The sequence below is a fragment of the Apteryx mantelli genome, chromosome 4, assembly GCF_036417845.1.
Source record: "Apteryx mantelli isolate bAptMan1 chromosome 4, bAptMan1.hap1, whole genome shotgun sequence".
In the NCBI taxonomy this organism is placed as follows: Eukaryota; Metazoa; Chordata; class Aves; order Apterygiformes; family Apterygidae; genus Apteryx; species Apteryx mantelli.
The window spans coordinates 47,139,935-47,161,383 of record NC_089981.1 but is presented as its reverse complement, the minus strand read 5'-3'; the positions used below and the strand labels follow the sequence as shown (position 1 = coordinate 47,161,383).

Below are 21,449 nucleotides of genomic sequence, written 5' to 3'. Positions count from 1 at the left end.
ATAAACGTAAGATCTCAGCTCTTTAAAACATCTCTTACTGTCATACATGCCTAATACGTAAATTTCAGGTAATCAAATGTGATACTCAGTTGCAGACAGCAGGAGCTGTGAAACTAGAGCACTATGCTTTTCTTTGTATTTTCATCTCACTTTATCCTTAGATGGCTAGTAATGGGCAAATTCTTGTTAAAGCTTTTTCCTCAGAAAGGGGAATAACAATATTTCTTAATCAGATCCTTTTCATAAAGCAAGGTAAGCACTTAGCATCTTGAATACTTACCTATCTTTGAAACTGGTGTGTAGATTTAAAAAACAAACAAACAAAAAAAACCTGTGAACAGGCATAAACACATACGGTTTTCTACAAGCTTATATTTGTCCTTCTATAGCTTTTCATCCCATGTGTCTTCCAGGCAATTACACAGCTAACAGTAAAGTTAAATTCTGCTGGTTTAGTGTCTTTTGTTGTTGTTGCTGTGCACATACTAATAGTATTTGGGTTCACCTTAAAGTATGTTAGCCAGAGTATCTGTCCTTATAAACCCCTAGCTTAGAAATCAGACTTCTTCTCAAAGTAGCACTGGTATTGCACACTTCAAATAGAACAGCACTGTGAAGGGGGAAAAGAATTTAGTTTGGAACCACGGAGAAGTGTAAAGCTCATGTTGTTATAGGCTCCATATTGCAGTACTAGGACTGCACTGTCCTCTTCCAGATCTTATGTTTTGCACTAGCTTCCTCCACTCCTCCAGTGGAATGACGGATTTTTGTTAGCTTGTTTTCAGAGTATTAAGTGATAAAAATCAAACTATAAGGCCTACTAGTAGTAGTATCCCGGTATTTAACTTCTCCAGTCATTAGAAGATAGTCAATTACCAGACAGGAATAGTTTTTACAGTGGAGGGTTTATTTATAGATTAATACAATATCCAGTCTCACCATGACAATAAGGCACAACTGTGGGTTACAACTATATAGCCGGAAAGGAAAAGACCACCTACTTTTAATAAGCAGATCACAATGCCTACAAAAACTTGTGTATTTTTAAATTTAACATTGTTACATTCCTATTTTACATGACACGGTCATAAAACCAGAATGTTTCTTTCTCATACACAGTAAAAGTTTTTAATTTACATTTTGTTCTGGACTTGTTATGCTGCAGTCTGCAAAACAAAGTGCAATATTTCACTTTGCAATTCCTTAATTTGAAACAAAACAAAAATCCTCCAGAGACTTGCACATTATTCTTTATCACAGGTGAGGATTAAAGGAACTGAGAAGAAAGGAAATGCACATTTGAGAGTACAGTTTGAGACTGGTAAGTATTTATAGAAATGTTAACATGTGACATAGAGAAGCAATTATAACACTGATTCTTCAGTAAAGAATCTCCCAGTGTTTTTTGGTTTGGACTTCCCAGAAAATAGGACGCTCCAGTTGATCTGGATGAGATCATCTGTCAATCTAACTACAGAAAGTTTTGTCACTGTTGAACCTGAAGGTTCACAGTCAGTTATATTCAATACTTTTGCTGTCTTTAATTTATCAGCAAGATATATCAATTGTATTTACCTTATACTTGCAAAGATATTTGTGTACAAATATTCTGAAATACCACTATTAGTTTAAGTTGGGATAACATGTATGTCCCCAAAAAGTATTTTTGTGTCTGAGCTTTCATAAATACAGCTATCGCCCTCAACACAACTCTAACAGTCCAGGACTTCCATACCTGATAATACAAATTTATGTCCAGATCACTACCAAAGGGAAAAAAAAAAAAAAAAAGTACAATGTTTCATGACACTATTACTGCGGGCAGTGACAGAACTACAAATCCAGATTTTGACATGACTAGTGTTCTTGCATTAAGTATGCTGGTAAACAAGTTTACACCTTCAGAGGCAAAACCACCCCGATGGGAGGAGGGATCCTGGAGTAAAGCAACCTGGAGCGGGCACTTTGTGGTCCACTGGCTGTCAAACCTGCATCTGCTACTGAACACTTAATGCAGCATTCATCTTTCCTTTCAGGACACCACAGCTTGTCTCCACCACAGATTCCTATTGTCCCTGTGGATTAATCCCACAAAGAATAAAATCTATTCACAGTACTTTAAATTACTCTGGACTATCATCATGCATTCAATCCTAGTCTTACAGTGAAGACACAGAAACCGAGAAGTCCTCAAGTAAAAGGCAGATTTAGAAGTAGGGAAGAAAAATCTGCATGTAAAGAGCCAACTGGGGAAGAAAAAAAAAATAGGCAGCTGCACCTAGTATTTGAGCAGATGCTTGTCTCCAGAAAGCATTTTGGAGGGTGCTCCCCTTTTTCCATTCAGATTCAGAGCTCAGAAGAATCAGCTTGTAGATTAAACAACAGTACATAGAAAGAAGAGGCTTTTTTACTCACACAGTAATACAGAAGGAGAGAGGGGAGAAAGGGTAGAAATTGAAAACGGAAGGAAAAGATTTTTTTTTTTAAATGCTCCTTTCCAAGTTGCACTGCAGCTATTTCCCTTTGTTCCTGATGCATGGGGAATGTTCACATTGGTAGAACAAACCAGGGAGGGTTTGGAGATGTATTTTACATGCACCAGTAGCAATGGTCTGGGGAAAGGTGGTAGGGAGAAAATGAAGTTCTATTCCTTATATATTAGGGGTAGAAAGGAATAGGTTCTTCATCCATCAGTGAAGAAATCGAATACTCATTTTCTGCTCTACATCCACCTTCTCCAAAACCTGCAATAAAATCCAGAAACAGGTATTTAAGTTAACGTACACGAGGTATTTCTGTCCCAAAAGATTTTTTACCCTGGTAAAGAAAGGAAATGGGCAGGAACATGGATGGTTTCAGTTTGGCATGCCATTCTTTCATCTAGACACTGCTATTTTTTTGCCGTAGACTAAGATCTCCTTTCCAAGGAAGCAATCCTCAGCCATTATAGCATGAAGAAAGCTGTCAACCAAAATGAAACCAACATGGTTTCAGCCTGCCAACAGCCCACATAGGTTTGGACTATTCCCAGGAAGTTATTCCACAAGAGCAAAAATTTGTGCTCGTGTGAATTGGTTTGTGTAAGAACATATGGCCAGGAGACAGAAGGGAGAATGGAGGAGAGGAAGGGGCATGAACAGTCAGTGAAGACCTAAGAGCAAGACCACAGCATCACTAACTTAGATCATTTTTAAACTCGGGTGGCAGCCTCATTCACTGAATTGCTGTTAACACTGAGGTAAGATGGTAACAGTCTGCTTCAAGCGGTTTTAGGCACTAAATTTTGGTATTCCAAGCTCAGAGTAATTTAGGTTTGAAGAGACCTCTGGAGATCTTTTAATCCAACTTCCCACAGCCATTCAAAGCAGGGCCTTGTCCAGCTGAGTTTTAAATATCTCAAGGGAAGGAGGTTCTACAACATCTTCAGCAACCTGTTCCTGTGTTTGACCATCCTTGTGGTCAAAGATTTTTCCTTACATCTAATCAGAATTTCTCATGTTGTAACTCGTGTCTCTTGCCTCTTGTCCTATCTCTGTCCACCTGGAAGAGTCTGATTCCAGCCCGCACATTAAGTAGTTAAAGTTGTCCGGCTACAGGACAACTTTCTCTACTGGCTATATAAGGACTGCTTACTGCTATTTCTCTAGTCCTGACAACTAACAAAAGATGCAATTCAAAGAACTAGAGCTACGAACTTGCACACTGGTATTAGCTGTGTCACTAGTGGATAAAATCTACAAGCAAAAACCAATTGGCAGAATTATAGCATAGGAGTTACTGTGTCACTATGCTAGTTGGGTTACTTATGTAGAAAGAAGTGGCTGCAAAAGAAAAGTAGCAGTGTTTACTGCAATACAAATCTCACTCCATCATCTCATTGCAAGAAGGCTTTGGAAGAGTACCACGATCTCCCTATAACTCTCTTAAGCTCATGTCACTGTTCATTTAACAATCTCCTCTATTAGAAGGTACCTTTCAGGATCTGATGTCTGAAGTCTTCCTACCATGGTGTGAAAAGTCTGCAATATATTCAGCAGCGTAGCTTAACAAGAGTATGAAAGAAACATAAGAACTAATTATTAATATCCTGACAGTATAGCCTTTTTTAAAAAAAGCTGTCCTGATATAGAAGGGATGGAGAAGAACTAGCGGAAGGCTTGCTTTGCCAAATGCAGGCAGACAGGAGTGTTTGAACAACTTCCTTTCCCTATTTCCACCTGCATTTTCAAGTCTGAATGACCTGCCCATTACTGAGCAATTTCATTTCCTCTTGTTAAAAATTCATTTTACCAACCTTTACAAACTCTGCAAAGGAGATGGCACTGTCCCCATCTTGATCAGCTTCTTGGATTGTCCTGTCAGCAATGCTGCCCAGCTGCTCATCTGAAATGTTTACACCAACCATCATCCGTAACACCTATAACATACAGAAGTCCCCAGATGCCTTTTATTTATTTTTTTAAGAAAGCAAAATAACCATTATTGACATAGGAACAGAAGTGTTCTTAGTGTTGTTTTTTTCATGGATTCTGTTCAGGTAACCACTCTATACAAGAACAACTCAGAAGGATTTCCATGGAAGTCACTTCTAGAGAGACTTCCATTTGTTCTTGTGCATCAGCTCTTTCAGACAGAACAACTTCCTTCTGTACCTGTCTTTGAGGAAAAAAAACACTCTTCTGCTTCTTCACTAGGCAATGGAAGAGGTAGGAGAATTTAGAAAGCATTTGGAACTGCAAATGAATCATATGTTTTGTTCTGATGCTTTTGTCTCTCTCACAGAACTTACTGACATTTGAATATCTACCGTTCGAGATTGCTGCCTATAGGAATCTTGTAAGCATATAGTCAAATGATAACTGTCATCACTCTCTACATTTAGTAAAGTATTTTTTGTGCAGCAGATAGAAGAGGGCATTTGCAGCTGAAAGCAAATCCTTGTCCTACATCAGAAACCACAAACTGCTGTGCCTACTTCCCAGGATTAGTAGTATGTAATTACTCCTAGCTCAAGCCTAGTTTCATACATATGCAGCACTGATGAACTTTGATTACCTTTGCTGCAGTTTCAAGAAGTTTTAATCTACTAAGAGGACAAAGAGAGAACCGGTCAAATGACCTCATCCACCTCAAGCAGTGGTCCCTCTGAAGTCTTGTTAGAAGAAGCTCGAAAAGTTATAGAAGGTACTTCTTAAGGGGCTTGGTATATTTGCTGGATATTTATGCATCATTTGGAAAAGTTCTGTTTAGCCCAATGCTCTGGCTTAAGTCTGAATCTAGCACCCAGTCTGATAAAGCAATCTGAGCTACCAAACGTTAAGGTCTCATAGCATATCTAAAGCTTTAAATCAGAGATGAGCAATTAGCCACCAATTTCTTTCAGGAATTCTTTTGAGAAGATGACTGCAACTTCCCTCTTCCTTCTACATGGGTGTGAAGTGACAAAGAAGGTCATGATAGAGTTGTTCAAAGCAGGCCCATGCTATTTACCTGAAGAAGCTCATCCCTGGAAATCTTGTCATCTTTGTCTAGATCATATAATCGAAAAGCAACTACAGGGAAGAAAAGAATGAGCAGTTGAATTCGAATGACATTATTTTTCTTCATAACCACATATTTATATATTAAAAAAATAACAGCAGCTATTCAAACCATTTTAAAAGAATTACCTTAGAAATGACTCAAAATAAAATTCACGTTCAGTTCCATAAAGTGAGATTACCATATACAGAAATAACATTATTGTCAAGGTGTGAAAATCTTACTTGAGTACTCACTATGAGTACTTACAGAAGCAAACTGCTTGTGGAAGAATTTCTTCAAAGCCCTGAGCTATGGAAGTGTAGTTACCACTAAGATATATTCAATCCTTTAACTTCAGATCCAGACATTTTTATATTATTGTTTATTCTCCCTTGATTATATTCTGGATGAGATATAGGATAGACAATTTCAGTGCTCAGAGGACTCTTACCAACTCAGTTTAGCGTGCAAGAGCATTCTGCTCTTACACTGTAGGCAGAGCACAGAATTGTCAAAGAGAGCACTCAGCTGAAGGTGAGAAAATCAGCAATACTGTATTACATGAAAGACAGGGGAAAGAAACCGAAAAGCCCATTCACATCAGGAACATGACTTTTTAATCTGAAATAGCTCTTAGAATACAAATTATTTTCAAACACTTGTGTCAGGAGACATTCAGAGAAGGATTCAAGATTCAATCAACTCTATAGTTTTAAACAATTCCACCAATTTCCAATACAAGTATGAGATGATTCATATGTTTTGCATTGTTGACATTCTGAACAGGTCAGCTTGTAAGTTCATAAAAAAATATATAAAATTACAGTATATCACTCCACAGGGAAAGACTGCGCAGAAAACCTTCACTTCCAAGCTCTTTCATTCCCTTCCCAGAAAGGAAACAAAAATGTGAAAAATCTACAAACAAACAGAAAAAAGAAAGTGCTTATATAGGAAGGTTCACAGTTCTTACAGTGGAGCTTGTTACTTCGGCTGTTCAGTGGTTCTGGTCCATTCTGGTCTTTGCTCTTTTCATTATCTTCTATGGGTCGGAAGTGGGCCAGAGTCCTCATGAATCCACGGAAATTCACTTGGTCCTCTCTGCATAAGCATTTCAACAGGTCAGTTAGTTTCAGCTTAGCTTATACGGGTTCTTTACTTCAATAACGAACAATGAATGCCTAGTCTCAATGCCGGACAAATTCTTTGTGTGCCATCAGTCAATAATGACAAATGTGTCCAAGAGCAGTAGCAGGCTCCATAGAGCAATCTAGATTAGCAGTAAATATAAGGAAGAAAGACAGTAACTCCAATTTTGATTGTCTCTTTGTATTTGTGTTAGAAGTGTCATAGGACACAGGCTGTGAATAATTTGAAGTTTAAGTATGATCCAAACTAAAAAACAAAAACTGATCTAATAACGAAGGTACGCTTAGAGGCCAAAAGGCCTCTAATCAAGAATTGATTGAAAATCAAGATTGAATTAGTTAATTGTAATGTTAGTTAGCAAAAGATAGCATTGCTACAAGTTTACTCGAAGAATGAAAGTCCATAGACGGATGCACTGGACTTTCCTCAAAGATGTTTTAGCACCCTGGCAAGAAAGCTGGGAAACAAAGCGATACACAGCCAGAGCTTGTCACTGAATAAAGCTCACAAAACTCTCAACAACTCAGGTTGGCAAATATCTCTTACTACAGAAGGAAAACACGCAGAGAAAACAAATGACCTACAAAGCTCATGACAAGGCGAGCGAAATTCAAGTTCTGTGGATTAATTACGAGCATTTCACTCTTATTAGAGCTTCTCATGAACTACAAATTTTGTGACTGTTCGCTAATTCAGTCAGCGGGAACTCACCCCTCTGGAAAAAAGGCATTGATAATCCTGTCTCCCAGTGGATTGATGGCAAGCTCTGGAATCCGTTGGAAGTCTTCGCGGCTAAAAAAAGCAAGAACATAAGAAGTTTGCATGAAGTTAAAGTCAAAGGAGATAACATTGCTTAAAAAGAAGCCACAGTAAAACATCTCTGTTTGGTTTTATTTCTGCAGCAAGACAACTGGTGGTTTTCAAAACATAACTCCTTAAATGATGTTTTCTCTATTACTAATGGCATAAAGCTAACTAGAAGGTGATACCAAGCCTGAATTACATTGCAGACTAGCAGTGTTCATTTATCATGTTAACAGCACTGTTCAGTTGCAAAAATTATTTGTCTGTGCTAGTAACCTTCCTAAAATGATGCTGATAGTTTGCAAATTAAGGAAAGGAAACTTCTGAAATGGCTTTGAAACAAAGATAAATGAATTATTTTTGATAGGTATTTTGGAGGCAAATCATTTGAATTAGAATGATTTTTCCAGACTAGCTCATTCCAGATTCTGTGACAATGTCACATGCCTCCAAACATACTGCAGTTGACTTGCATATTTCAATTTAGATTTTTGGTCTATGTAAGAACTTTATATATTATTATGAATGCTAAATTTCAGATTACTTTAGCTTCAGTCAAGAAATGCTGTTACTTTTAAACAGTAAGTTTAGTCTTTTCTTTGACAGGGGCCTGTATGCTAGATGCAACTTCACCAGTTCACTGCAAACACTGCTCTCGCTAGCCATTCTCTTTTCCTGTCCACTCATGGTTATATGTGCACAGCTAGTATAAGCATAACTATGTTTACATAATTATAGTCTTTCCTAATCTGGAAGACATCGTGGGTTGTACTGACGTAAACACATTTCAGATCAGCGTGATCACAGGGTTTCTTCTATTATTACAGTTACACTAATAGTTTTTCTTTTCTTTCAACTTAACAGAATCTCACTGACAGAAGTGGCATAGTCTTGGTGTCCCCAGGGCAGAGCTATAGGGTAGGTGATAGATTATTCTTAGTGAAGGCTTCAGGAAACAGGGCTTTTTTTGTAGTACAGAGCATAGCAATTTACCAGTTATTATAAGACTCACTCCGTACTCATGAGCAAAGATAACAGTGACAGAGTAAGGCTGTAGAAGTCTATACTGTCTATATGCATTATTTGACATTTCCTGTCTGATTTTCAGAAATATCTGCAATTCCCTTCAAGTCAAATGCAGTCCTGCTGTTTCTGAAATTTGGGTCACAAAGTCTCAAGCTTGGTTGCTAAAGGCTCACTACTTTTGACACCTGTGCTCACTAAATGAATCAGCAACAAGGTTGATATGTTGTCCTTAAGCAGAAAAAAAAAAATGGCGGAGAAAAATAAACAGGAACACACTTTGAGATTATTTAAGTATACTGGCCTTTTACAGTACCGAGACCTTGAAGACAGAAAAAGCCTTAAGGAATCAGCTAACCCCCTTCTTACTACTAGTCTAGCCTGAGAAAGACAGAAGCGATATGTTCAAACTTTAGATGCATTCTAAAGCACTCCTTGCACCCTGTTACACCACAGCACTGTTAAGAGTCCCAATTATAGTGTATCTGTTGCAAAATGGTTGAAAATATATGGTCTTCTAATATAGAGGGACCTGACCATACTTTTAAGCTATCTCAGAGACAGAATCACTGCTCTAACCATGACTGAATCATTTTTAATAGGCAAAGTTACCATCTGTATAACACGATCAGCTTGTTACCAGACCCTTCAGGACTGCTGCGTTTTAAGCCACAGCTGAAGGGCACAGCATACGTTAGAGATTTAGGCAGGAGATGCAGTGATGTGGAAACCTATGTCCTGGTAACAATATTTTAACAACAGGACCTCTGTGTCAATGCTAACATTTACAGGCTAAAAGCAGCAACTGCTCTCGGATTCCATTTAGAACAAAATCCTAATGCTTAAACATTTTCTACTTATATATCACTATTTCTTAATATTGAGTCTCAAACAATTTACATTTAGCATTTCAGCCTCTAGTTGTTCTGTTTCATAGCAGGAGATTAACAATTAACCACAAATAACTCCCCAGGTCTCAAATCTATTTGTCCTGTCATTATCAGGATTGCAGTAGGCCATTCTTGCTTGTTAAGAGCACATTACTGAGTGAGTGTTATAATTGAAATAGCTGAAACAGCCATAAAAGCAAATGAATGCAGGATGTAAGTTATTCTCCACTTTATAAACCAAGGCTTCCGAGAGTCATTAGGGACCAACTTCACCTGGCTGAGGCTGGAGCTTACAGGAAATCTGATGCCCTCTACTTCTTCCTTGTTCGTGTGCCATAGCAACATGGCTCTTCTAATGAGATCCTTCCTGGAGGCTGGCTTCCATTAAATCCTTGCTTAAAGATAACATGCAAAGCAGTCTTTAACTGCGTGTTTCATATCTATGCCAGAGCATTCATACTTAGACTTCCTTTTGCAGCAAGGAATTCATAGATTCTAAGACAAGTATTTCTAAGCATGAGGATATCCTCTGAGGCACACAGCAGACCACTAAATGGGACTCTGCCTTATCCCAAATGCTTCAAGGGACTTATTGGCCCCTCTTTTTATTCCATTATTTCTGGTTGTGTATGCTGCTTCTTCTAGAAAGTAATAGAGGAACACTGTTCACTAAACAGGGATGAAGAGAGTAGGGCTATGTAGAACTGAAGGAAAGCAGAACAATGGAGAGAAAATAAAAAACATGCATAACAAAAAGTGCAGGAAGGGAAGACTTGAAGTAGTTCAAAAATTGATCTGACAGCACCACAGCTGACAAAAATAAAAAAAAAAAAAATGCTGGGACTCTGGAAAAATTACAGTGAAAGAGGATGGTCATCCTCCTTTTTCACAGCTGTGTCCACCATCTCATCTAACTTCACCCTCACACATGGTCTATACAAATTCAAAAGTTTGTCTTAATAAACAGGAGACTAACTGTTTAATAAACATTAGGAAAGGAAGGAGTATGCCAGAAGTAAAAAGTGATAATTAGAAGAAAAGCAATAGAAAAAAAAATCAGTATGAATAAAGGAAAGCATGGTCAAGGAAGGAAGTGTAGACTGATATACTACTCTATCATTCACTGATCCAAACCCATATCCTGCCTGTCTAGTCTATTTTAGGTAAAGCTTAAAATAAAAAAAATCACTTTTTTAAGCAAAGAAAGAATTCCACATTCAGAGAAAGCTAGCTTGTATGCTTTACTTGGAAAGCCTGCAGTGCTGTTTGAACTATTAAGAACAAGCTTAATACTTGTTCAAACTGAAATAAATCAGCGCACTGACAAAGATTAACAGCTAGCTCAGCTAGCTCTCTTGTTACCGTCTCTCAGGAGCAGGGGCTTTCAGAAGTTCTCCAGAAGACATTGTCCTGTGAACAGCTTTCCTAAGTGTGAGATAGCCAGAAACAGCTCAGTCTGCCTATTGTCCTTATGTATCATCTTTCAGAATATTTGCCTGCCTTCTTCCACACTCAATCTAAACCAACTGCTGTACAGTACAAAAAAAAAAAAAAAAAAGACCTTTTGAATTGCTTAACATTTCATTTCTTCAGTGTGGAAGAAGCCATCGTAAGTGGGAGGCTCTATGCAGAAGTTGCACAGTAGCAGTTTAAGCAAGTATCTCCTTTTTATAGCTCAATCCATGACTGTCTAGCACTACATCCTTACAGGAAGTGTCTAAATTTTGGAGCAGATGCATTATGTGGTGTACATTACAGTACTGGTCTTCCAACAAGCCAGACAAGAGGACTCCTTGGGGCATGCATATACTTATCCTGCTTACATGCTCCAATTTCCTCATATTGGAAATCAGAATGCAAAGGAGAAAAGGTGCACACTGCTCTCCTCCTGATGAAAAGTTAGGATTTAGTCTAACTGATGTCTCAGATTCCACAATTTAGCTGTATCCATGGACATTCAAGAGCATCAACATTGGTTTGGCAGTTCAGCATGGCACAATATTGAAATCTAAAGCGTTGAGAAAATTTTCAATGCAACAGTTTCATCCTGGCTTTTACAACCTGGTTTCAGTCAGATGGTGCAAGTCTAAGGTTCATTTAGGAAAGCTGAAGAAAAATATAAAGTTTTTCTACCCCTTTAAAGAATTGGTAGCAGTTCCGTAGCAGTTCCTACTGCAGGACAGGAGAGGGGAAGAAAATAAATAAATAAATAAATAAAGCGCCCAAACAAGGCACACGAAGTTCCGCCTCCATCAATACCCTTCTCTTACATCTCATTTATGTAGCTCTATAGTATTGCACAGGCTATCATGCAGGCACAAAAAGCTGTAAAGATGGTACCCTGGAATTACATACAGGTAAACTGAATACAAACCTCTGACTAGGAAAGATTTCAACTTTGGATTATATTTCCAGAATAAATTACCTGACCTCTCTAACCCCCAGGATCTTCTGTACTAGGTGCTCTTCACTTTGCCCTTTTTTAATACAGAGGTAAGAACAGCACAGCCTTTCCTCTTCTTTGAAGCAGTGGTCCATATTTAAAGATGTACTTCATGCCATAAGGAATTGCATAACAGACACTTTAAATCATGGTCACATGAGTGATTTTTGTCATTTATAAGTCAATCATGTAACCACCCTTATGGAAACAATCATTCTTGCTCACAAGAAACAAAGAGAAGACATTCCTTCTAAATTGTTTGATGATAAAAAGCAGGTGGTAATTGAGAACAGGAAGAATCCCTCCCTCCCTCCCCATCTCTCCATCTTGCTTATCTCAAACCAGCAAGTTTTCTTTGATCAGCATTTCAGAAACCACCATTTACCAGCTTCCGATCTGTAATTCTCCCTCCTCTCCCCTGCATTGTTTTATCAGGAAGGAGTTTTCCATTACTTAGAAACGTAATGATTGTTTCCACATCTTGTGGGAGCCAGGACAGGTTTCAGAATCTGAATACCACTCTTAAGTCAGCCACATTTGGGAGCAGGCTATGCTTACAATGCTGCAAGTTAATGGATCACAGGTTGCTGGGATTTTCCACACAAAGTTTGTTTCCTTTCCAAGGTACCAAGCGATTATCAACAATGAAAGTCAAACTCCTCCTGATACGTAACACTATGAAACTAAATATTGTGCAACAGACATTCATATCATATTTAACTAATTATTCCCCTTCTTAAGTAAATTGAGCACAATCAGTTCAAACTTTAAATTCACCCATTGGATCCATAAAAGTTGTGTAAAGTTGGAGGGAGGAGGTGAGGAACAGCATGTACCTGAGAAATAAGGTTCAAATGGAACTAGTCTAGTCTGGCAGTCATCATCTTTATTCATCAGCAAACACTAAACCCACATGCAAAGTTTCAAGAGGCTGTTAGTGTTCTTCTGTCAAGTAATTTAATGTTGAGACATAAGTAGTAGTAAAAAAGTTACTAGCCATTCTAGCACCATTGTTGGCTTGAAATAAAACTAGTCAGCTACCTTCGTATTACTTGGCTATAAAAGTAAGTTTTCCTAAAGAAAACTCACTTTCGTTAACAACTTTCTTTGACAAAGCAAGGACTAACTTTTAGTGCAATTTTCACTGAACAGACTGCCTTTAAAAAAAAAAAAAAAAAAGGCTTTAATCATTTGTTTGAAATCAAGCCAGCTGTCCTACCACATTCATTTTCATTTCATTTATTAACTGAACATGCCTTTACGAATTACACTACACTCTTCCTCAAACCTCAAGCATGCTTCAACACTCCAGCTGGATGCAAATTGAATCCTGTCACAGATATATCTAATCTTTGGAAGACCCTCCCAGGAAAACTCCAACTATTTTCTTTAATGTCAGATAAGTGGTCTAAAATTGAACTGGTCAACAGAACATTATGTAGAATCAGTGACTAGATTTTGCCAAATCTAATCCAGCTTTTAATTTCCAGGCAATAGCCCCTTGCCTATATATCATCAAGTGACCTGTATGTCACAATAGCCAATGCTATAATTTAAATGATACATTGGCTTCCGTGGCAGAGCTGGCTTAAGAAGTTCCTGCCCATCCCATCTGAAGTCACTTGTTTCCACACCCACAATCCAGTTTGTCATCCATTCAGCTATGCCAGGCCAGACATTTACAGTACAGCCACGCAGTCTGAATCAATGGAGTCAATCAGTTAAAAAAATACCTACACACACAAAGCGGGGTGGGGAGCAGGGATTTTGTTTTTTTAGGTTAAAAGAAAAAAAAAAAAAGAAAAATCACTCTGCAGTCCAGTACAATTCCACAACCAATTAGTTAAATATAACTGAGAAGTCAGCAATCTGTGGCACCACGAGGATCTGCACACAAGTCAGAGAAGGAAGCTGCAGTAAGCCAGCTGTACTGTCAAAGATAGTGCATCTTACAACTGCACCTTCATCTTCTAAGCAGTGATTCTAGCTGTTTGGGTTATAATGCATTCTGGGATCACATTTTACAAGGTCTGATTATACAAAACTCAAGCCATTCCTGAATCTATGTTATAACAAGATCCCTTTTCCCTCCCCACTGTGTTCTACATTCTTCCAGCTTCCCTATACACTGGTGCTGGCATATGTGGCCATATAGTGAATGTGAAAAAAAATGGCTCAAAACTAATCAGGTTCCTTTTTGCTTGCTTTGCTGGGCAAATTTTCAACCAGGTTAGTTTTCAAAGATGAGCCTTGATCACTAGCATCAACACAAGGAAGCAACAGACTTTCAGTGGCAAAATGGTCTTAGATCAGCTTATATTGGTCATAAAATTGTACCCTAAACTAATCATGGGTAACTCTTATTTGCCATGTTTCCATATTATTAATTCATTTACTGTAATCTGTAGGCTCTAACAAAAGAGAGGATTAATACACAACTGAATACAATCAGAATTCATAATAAATTCAGTAAATAAAGAGCAAACCAATACCAACATGCAATACAATAACCAGAGTGGGGAAGGCTAGAGAAGAGAGAGCAAGGGTACATATTTTAACAGGCAATCATCCCACTACAGTTTCCATTTCACTTGAGAATACCTTCCAGCAGGCTCAGTGTATCAAAGGGAAAAATCTTTTGCAGATGAAGAGTTTAAGCCTCATTTTTATTTACCTCACTGTTTAAGCTGTAACTAACCAGTTCATTTTTGCAGTTTTCAAACTGTTGTTAGAAGACAAACAGATTAAGGGACTCAATGTCAAATTGTAAATTCAAATTGCAGATAGAAGACAAACACATTAAGGGACTTGGAATATCCTGCACCTTTTCAATGTGAACGACTACTTTAAAGAATAGAATGTGCGTTTGTTTAGTCACAGTGACTTGGTTCCAGCTCTTTTTTTTTTTGAGCATATTAATAGACATATTAATGGATGTTCACCAAGAGGTACAAAGTTGGACTAGGAAAGGATCTGTAGATCAAAGTAGTGTTAAAAGACACCGAGCCTCAGAAACAATTAAAAGCCTATGACCCCAACAGGATGAATGACCTTTTTGTTAGGAAAGTCAGGATGAAGAAGACATAGTGGAGCAGTGTCCAGTACGGAGTGGAGCAATGAAGAGTATTAGTGGAGAACTAATATGCATTTATAAATTAGAAGTAACATAGAAGAAGTATGAGATAAAAATCTAAAAAATATGGTTTAAAATTTCTGAATGTTTGTTTTAAAACCTTGAATAACAACTCTGACCTTTCTTGTATTAACTGCTACAAACCTTTAGCACTACAGTAAAGATAATTGGTATTTAGGGCACCTTTATTCAGTTCAACAATCAGATTTCTCCTTCATAAAAGGGAACAAATTTGAATTTCCGTGTAGACAACAGGTATGAGAGAACCTGTTATAACAGCCTCACTGATTCACCATGTGAGGAAAACATCTGCAGGCACACTACAACAGCAAGTCACTGTTACAGATATGGGTCAGTGCAAGGACAGCCAAATTAACAATGGTACCTACCTAAGAGTGCCATTTTCTCCTTTGTCTAGGCTGGTGAAGCGACTGTACAAACGAGTGATTTGACTGTGGGAGACTGGAGGAGGAAAAAACACAAAACAAAAAACACAAATTAGCATGTCCATAATCCTTCCTAGGACTGGATCTCATTACACTGAACTACTCAGTTGCAAGTAGACATGTTATAAGACTGCCAGATTTCAAGTTGTCAGGAGTGTAGGAAGCAATTCTCCTCTCCTTCACAAAAGAGAAAAACTGATGTTCTCTTGATAAAGAAGCAGAAGCAAACAGTACTGGGACAGAATAGCTTCTCTTGGAGAGATCTTGTGATGAACTTTCAATTTTGATAGTCATCTTAACCTGAAGAAGGTAAAAATAAGTTACAGTAGCTTATGTGAAAGCCAGGGTCACCTTTAGCCTCTAGCATGCATCTTCCCAAAATCTTCAACTACCTGTTTACTGCATGATTTCTGTTAAGATTAAAATTGTTCACACGCAAAAGTTCTCTGCAAAGCACTCATAGAGAGTGCATCTGTTAGTTCCACATTCTGTATTATAAATAACCATCTCTCTTCTACATTTCTAATTATCAAAGCAAATTTGAAGTTCAGATTGTTACTAAGTTACTTTTCCCTTTAAAAGCCTAGTCATAGCAGGAAGGGAAGCAAAACCAAAGGTCCATCTAGTCTAGTATCAAACATATTCAAAAAAGATTACACAAGACAAATTACATTAGACGCACATAGCAATGAGCAGTTTAGGGACTTTGACACATAAATTGCCTCTAAATGTTCAAGAATCCATTAATGAGCCTGTTCTTCATGAATTTGTCTAACCATGTTTTCCATCCTTTTATATTTTTAGTCCCTAACATTCTTTAGTGATCTGATCCACAATTTAATAAAAGGCAATTAAAAAAAAAAGAGTTTGATTCACTATTTCACCGAGTTTTCCTTAATTCTTTCATGGTGAGAAATAATCTGGATGCAACCTCCATTGACCTTCTGCACATCATTTATGACACTGCAGACCTCTGCTGAATTATCCTTCCGTTTTGCCTGTCTCCACTCCTATTGTCTTTCTCCAGAAGTCAAAGTGCACTCTGCATCTGGAAAGTGGTCACAGAGCCTTTATGCCTGATCATGTTTCTTTCCCTAAAGGACTGTCAGAATCTAAACGTGGTTTGTTCATTTCAGGGTTCACTAATTTGCAGGCTTCTAGGACCTTCAAGTTAAAAAGCCCCTGTCTAAAGAGGCTTAGGAGGGATTTTGGACACCACATAAGATGAGAAAAGAAAATTATTGCAGACTTCATAAGTATGCAATTTGCAACAGAAATTCCAAAGCCAGCTGTTAACTTTAGTATAATGGTGTCAATTTTACCAAGATATTAGATACCCAAGATACTAGACATCTAGATCTTTAGAAGAGTCCATGGTGGGAGTGGATGAATCTATCTAGAATCACAATCCCTTTAACACTGAAAGTATGTCTTACAGAAAATCTTGGCTTTTCTGAGCCTCTTCAGATAGCATTAAGTTAATAAATACATTAAATAAGGCCAAATTGAATCTTAATGTTTATTCAGTAAAGGTGTGATTTTTGAAAGTGACACTAAGTACTAATTCAACACTGTACAAATTCAATTGTTTCAACAGCAAGGGTTTTTGTTAGTTCCTAAAACTTGGGAACAGGTTGCACAGCAGTTGTCTGATCTGTGACAACCAAGGCAAAATTATTTTATCAGGTTTGTTCTTTCTCCAGCCTATTTGTTTAGGTTCAACTGTTCCCTCCTTCAGGATGACCTGCCAGCAACTGTTTTTTCATGTCTCCTTGGCAACCTTCATTCTTTGCATTGGGTTGGGCAATTTGCTCAGTTCCACATAAGGCAGCTTCTCTATGATCAGATTGGGCAGCTTGCTCAATTTCAAGTTAAGCAATATAGATAGAAAGCAGGCAGCAGTATTTTGAAGACTTCTTCTGTCTGCACTTCTGATTTAGTGTTTTAAATATGATATGCAAATACAAGTGATGGTGAAAGAGGAATAGCTGAGTGTCACAACTCAGATAAGAAGCCTTGCACACCCACCCCTCTCTGGAAATACAGTCATAATATTTCTACTCATCTACCATTTCTAAACTACCAGCAACTCCATTTTTGGAACAGCTCCATAATAGTACATGATAAATATGAAGCCACTGACAGGAGAAGAGATGTTTTTGGTAACACCATACTAGACTTAGAAATGACTTAGAAAATATCCTTAGAGAAAGGATATACGATTCAGGTCCACCAATATATTCTTTCACAATTTCCTTTTTGTCTCTCATCCTGCATGAAAGCTGCGGCATTGAACTCCACTTTTCAGAGCCCTCATGCAACATAGAGTCTTGATCTTCCCTGCTAATGAAAGGAGAACCAGAAACAAGATCTGCAACTTATTACTGCTCCTTAAAGCCAAAAGCTGAGGCTTAAATCTAACTGAAACATGATTTTTATCTACTTTGTCATCCCTACCCATGAAGGCCCTTCTAAAAATTTAAATCAAGCTCCTCTGTTTTGCATGAAACCATACTTCTGCAAAATATTTAGCAAGTTCATTGTAATCACTTTGAAACTTTTGTCCAAGTTAAACCTACAAAATACAATCATACGTTCATAAATCTGCACTTCAGAAAATCCATTACCCGTTACCACTAAAATGATATTTTGTGATGAATGACTTTATCGTAAGTTCTGATATGAGCAGATAGTTTATTATTCATCCTGAGGTAAATTGCTTCAAGCACAGGAATAAGAGGTGTGAACCAAATAGTTTAAATACTGTTACATTCTTATGCTTTTCCAAAAGCTTCCAGCAGAATGCTGACAAGCAACATCTAGGAACTCTCATCTATTTCTTTTAGTGGTTACTAAAATTTAGGACTACTTGAATGTTTTTCCAAATCCTAATCTCAAAATGTTGATATGCAAAGCAAACAAATTCTGCAAAACATCATATAAGATTTAGGTCTGTCAACTTCATGCTTAACTCCCGTTAGTGAGAACCTACTGGAGATTATCTGCCACTAAGCAGAGGTTTTATGGGGAAATACATTACTTTTCAGTTCTTGGAAACATCAGCTTTATAGATGTCTCTAAACTTACTATGCTAAAAAGTGTCAGTTTTTCACCACAATTAAGAAGATAAGCAATTTAGAACCTGAATCAAAATTCAGATTTCATCCAAGGTATTTCTAAGTGTCATTGTATGGTTTGTGAAAGATTGTGCCAAATTCCCTCAAAGATCTTTTTTATCTGCTCAGCTAAAGAACATTAACATATGATTTATCACTCCTATTAGTGTCATTAGCTGTTCAGTTTTGTGCTATTCAAAAATGAAGGAAGAGAGGAGTTATATACTTCCATAGTTGAACACCTTCCAATAGGTTAAACGTTCTGTTCATGCCTTTGCACTTATCCCATATGAACTGGAAGAGTTGTTTCACAGTAAGGAGCCTCCCAAAAAGAAAGAATCCTTAGGAGTGCTTATCAGAACATCAGTTCAAGATGGACATTCAGTCCTGCCAAATAGTTTTGCTTTTACTAAGTCCCTTTCTCAAACTCTTTAGTAGGTGAAGTATCACCAGCATCAAGTTTCTAACAAATTGTAGGATACTCTATTCAGTGATACTAGCTTAGCATTCGTCCAGTGAACTTCATTCCAAATAATCCAGAGTCTTGTTTTTCCCCTGTCTTGCACCTTGCATAGATATTTGCACCTATGCAAAGTGTATGACAGTACTAAGAACTTGGTGGAATTTTCCATCTACCTAGAGAACTACAAAAGGTAGAGGAGAATCACATTCCTAGACTGCGGTTACAGGCTGGGAAAAAAAAAAGAAAGATTGATAAAGCTAGAAAAGAGACATTCTATAACCACTTACAAACAGCCATGAGAAGATTAGCAGTGCTTGATTAATAAAATTGTATTTTACAACCCCACACATAAATGTGAACAGTAAAAACACAGGCAGATTAATCAGATTCAGGTCACAAAGCTTAAACCTGCTGGCCGCAGTCAAGTTTCACATTTTAAAGATATAAATAAAGCATTTAGAGGCTAACTAGAGCAGGATCTCTACTGGCTCCAGGTGGGTTTATCACTTAGATCATCTACATAGCCACCCTACAGGTATTTATTTAACCTCCAATCATCTAAAATTCTAGGAATGAAACACCACTGATAAATCAAACACTGGAGCAGAGGATACAAAAAAGTGAAGTCTTTTGGAGAAGTATTCAAGATTTGGGGGTTGTTTTTTAAAACATCTTTAACAGGAGGTTACCTTCACTTTTATTTTTATTTTTTTAAAAGATCACAAAGATCACAGAGTAAGTTCTTGCTGGATAAGCAGACTCTTAAACTCCTGCTTGTTTATCATGACACTCCTGTAGAAAGTTCCCTTGACAGATGGAAAAAGGATCATGGAAAGTATGCCACCTCAGCTGCCTGTCATGCTGGCCAATACTGTCTTAATTTTCTCATACTCCCTCTCTGTATCCACTTGTTTCGCTGGCACAAATAAACTATCATCTAAAGTGAATACATGACAACATTTCCACTGAAGATGTAAAAGTATTTTCAGATAACAAGGGCAGATCAGCAAGGGCAAGTAGGAAATAAGTGTAATCTGGGAAGACCCTGTTTCCCTAGAGGAAGAAAAAAACAACAACAAAAAAACAAGAAAAAAAACAGCAAGGTGATACCTAGGATGTCATGACCTCTTCTCTCCTGCTAAGCGTGTCCTACATTTGCCATCATTCACCATTTACCAGAATGCTCAGATTGGCAACCCTTCTATTCAGCCAAATTAACAAAAAAAATGAATAAGTTTTACCTTGTCTTTCTATTTATAGAAAACAACTCAATATAATACTACAGGGTAAAGTAGCTATATACCCTAGTCCAGGCAGGACAATGCTCTCCCGTTTCTTGACTAATACAGGAATTTTCATGCTTTTCTTAGGTTAACCATACCCAGCTCCCACAGGTTACATTACTTCCTATATGCTTTAAACGTCGCTCAGCATTCATTCAGAATAACCTTACGGCAGCTTTAGCGATAGCTATACAGTAAACGACGCTCGGAAAAAACGCACTATACAAGGAGAGCTTTTCCAGAGCGGCTTACCGGCCTGAAACAGCTCCTCGAGAGAAACTCTAGAGCCAGAAGCACAGACAGACAACTCTCCGAGACCCACCCGAGCAACAGAGCAGAGATCAAGGCAGGCACCGAGCGCACTGCCTTCCCTCCTTTCGCCCGCCCGCAGCCCCTCTTGGTCCTGCGCGGCCCCGGGGCCCGCAGCCCCGCGCGGCCGGGGCCGGGAGGGGGGGGGGGCGCAGCCCCGCGGATTTTGCCTTCCTGTGCGCCAAGCGAAGCGCGGCTCCCGCCGCCTGCCCCGAGCGCGCCTAGGCCGCCCGCGGAGCGCCCCGGCCAGCGGCGGCCGGCCGGCGGCCGCCGCCAGCCCGCGGGGCCCCGGCAGGGCGCTGCGCACGGCAGGACAAGGCGCCGCCGAGGGCGCCGCTGCGAGGCGACCGCCGCTGCGAGGCGACCGCGGCGGGACCGGACCGAGAGGCATCTCCCCGCGGCCCGGGGCCTGGTGGGACGGGGCACGGCCCCGCCGGCAGCGCAGGGGCCGCGCTCGCCGCCCCCCACGGGCAGCGCTGCGCCTGCCCGGGCACGGCGCAGACCGCGCGGCGGCCGGCCGAGGCACCCTCGCCCCCGGCCGGGGCGACGGGGCGCTGCGCTGCTGCGCTGCCCCGCTCCGCCCGCCCGCCCGCCCCGCCGCGCCCCGCGCTCACAGCCCGTCTCCTTCTTGATCTCTTCGATCTCCTCGTCCCGCAGCAGCGTGGACGCCCGGGAGCCCATGGCCGCCGCGCCGCACTCCGCTCGCTCCGCTCCGCGCCGGGCTGAGCCGGGCAGAGGCGCGCACCCGTCCGCGGCGGCGGCGCAGAGAACGACGAGCCCGCCCCCCGCTCCGCTCCGCCCCCGAGAGCCAACGGCCGCCCCCCGCGAGCGCACGCGCGTAGCAGCGCCACGCCAACGAGCAGGCAC

General features: G+C 39.5%; 1 protein-coding gene across 3 annotated transcripts in view; it reads right to left on the bottom strand.

Annotated features, from left to right (window-relative positions):
- The window catches only part of CHP1 (calcineurin like EF-hand protein 1), a 32,241-nt gene extending 10,889 nt beyond the window's left edge, over nt 1-21,352 (bottom strand). The window contains exons 1-7 of one of the 3 annotated variants that reach the window (XM_067296447.1): nt 21,197-21,352; nt 15,355-15,427; nt 7,384-7,464; nt 6,497-6,624; nt 5,491-5,552; nt 4,295-4,417; nt 887-2,744 (exon numbers count right to left, since the gene is read on the bottom strand). In XM_067296447.1, coding sequence (XP_067152548.1) covers nt 2,691-2,744; nt 4,295-4,417; nt 5,491-5,552; nt 6,497-6,624; nt 7,384-7,464; nt 15,355-15,427; nt 21,197-21,263 — 588 coding nt within the window. In that variant the 5' untranslated portion in view covers nt 21,264-21,352 and the 3' untranslated portion in view covers nt 887-2,690. Of the gene's footprint in view, nt 1-886; nt 2,745-3,625; nt 4,043-4,294; nt 4,418-5,490; nt 5,553-6,496; nt 6,625-7,383; nt 7,465-15,354; nt 15,428-21,196 lie in introns of those variants that run through there. The other 2 variants (XM_067296448.1, XR_010884152.1) reach the window with 2 other exon arrangements.
- Between the last annotated feature and the right edge of the window lie 97 nt (nt 21,353-21,449).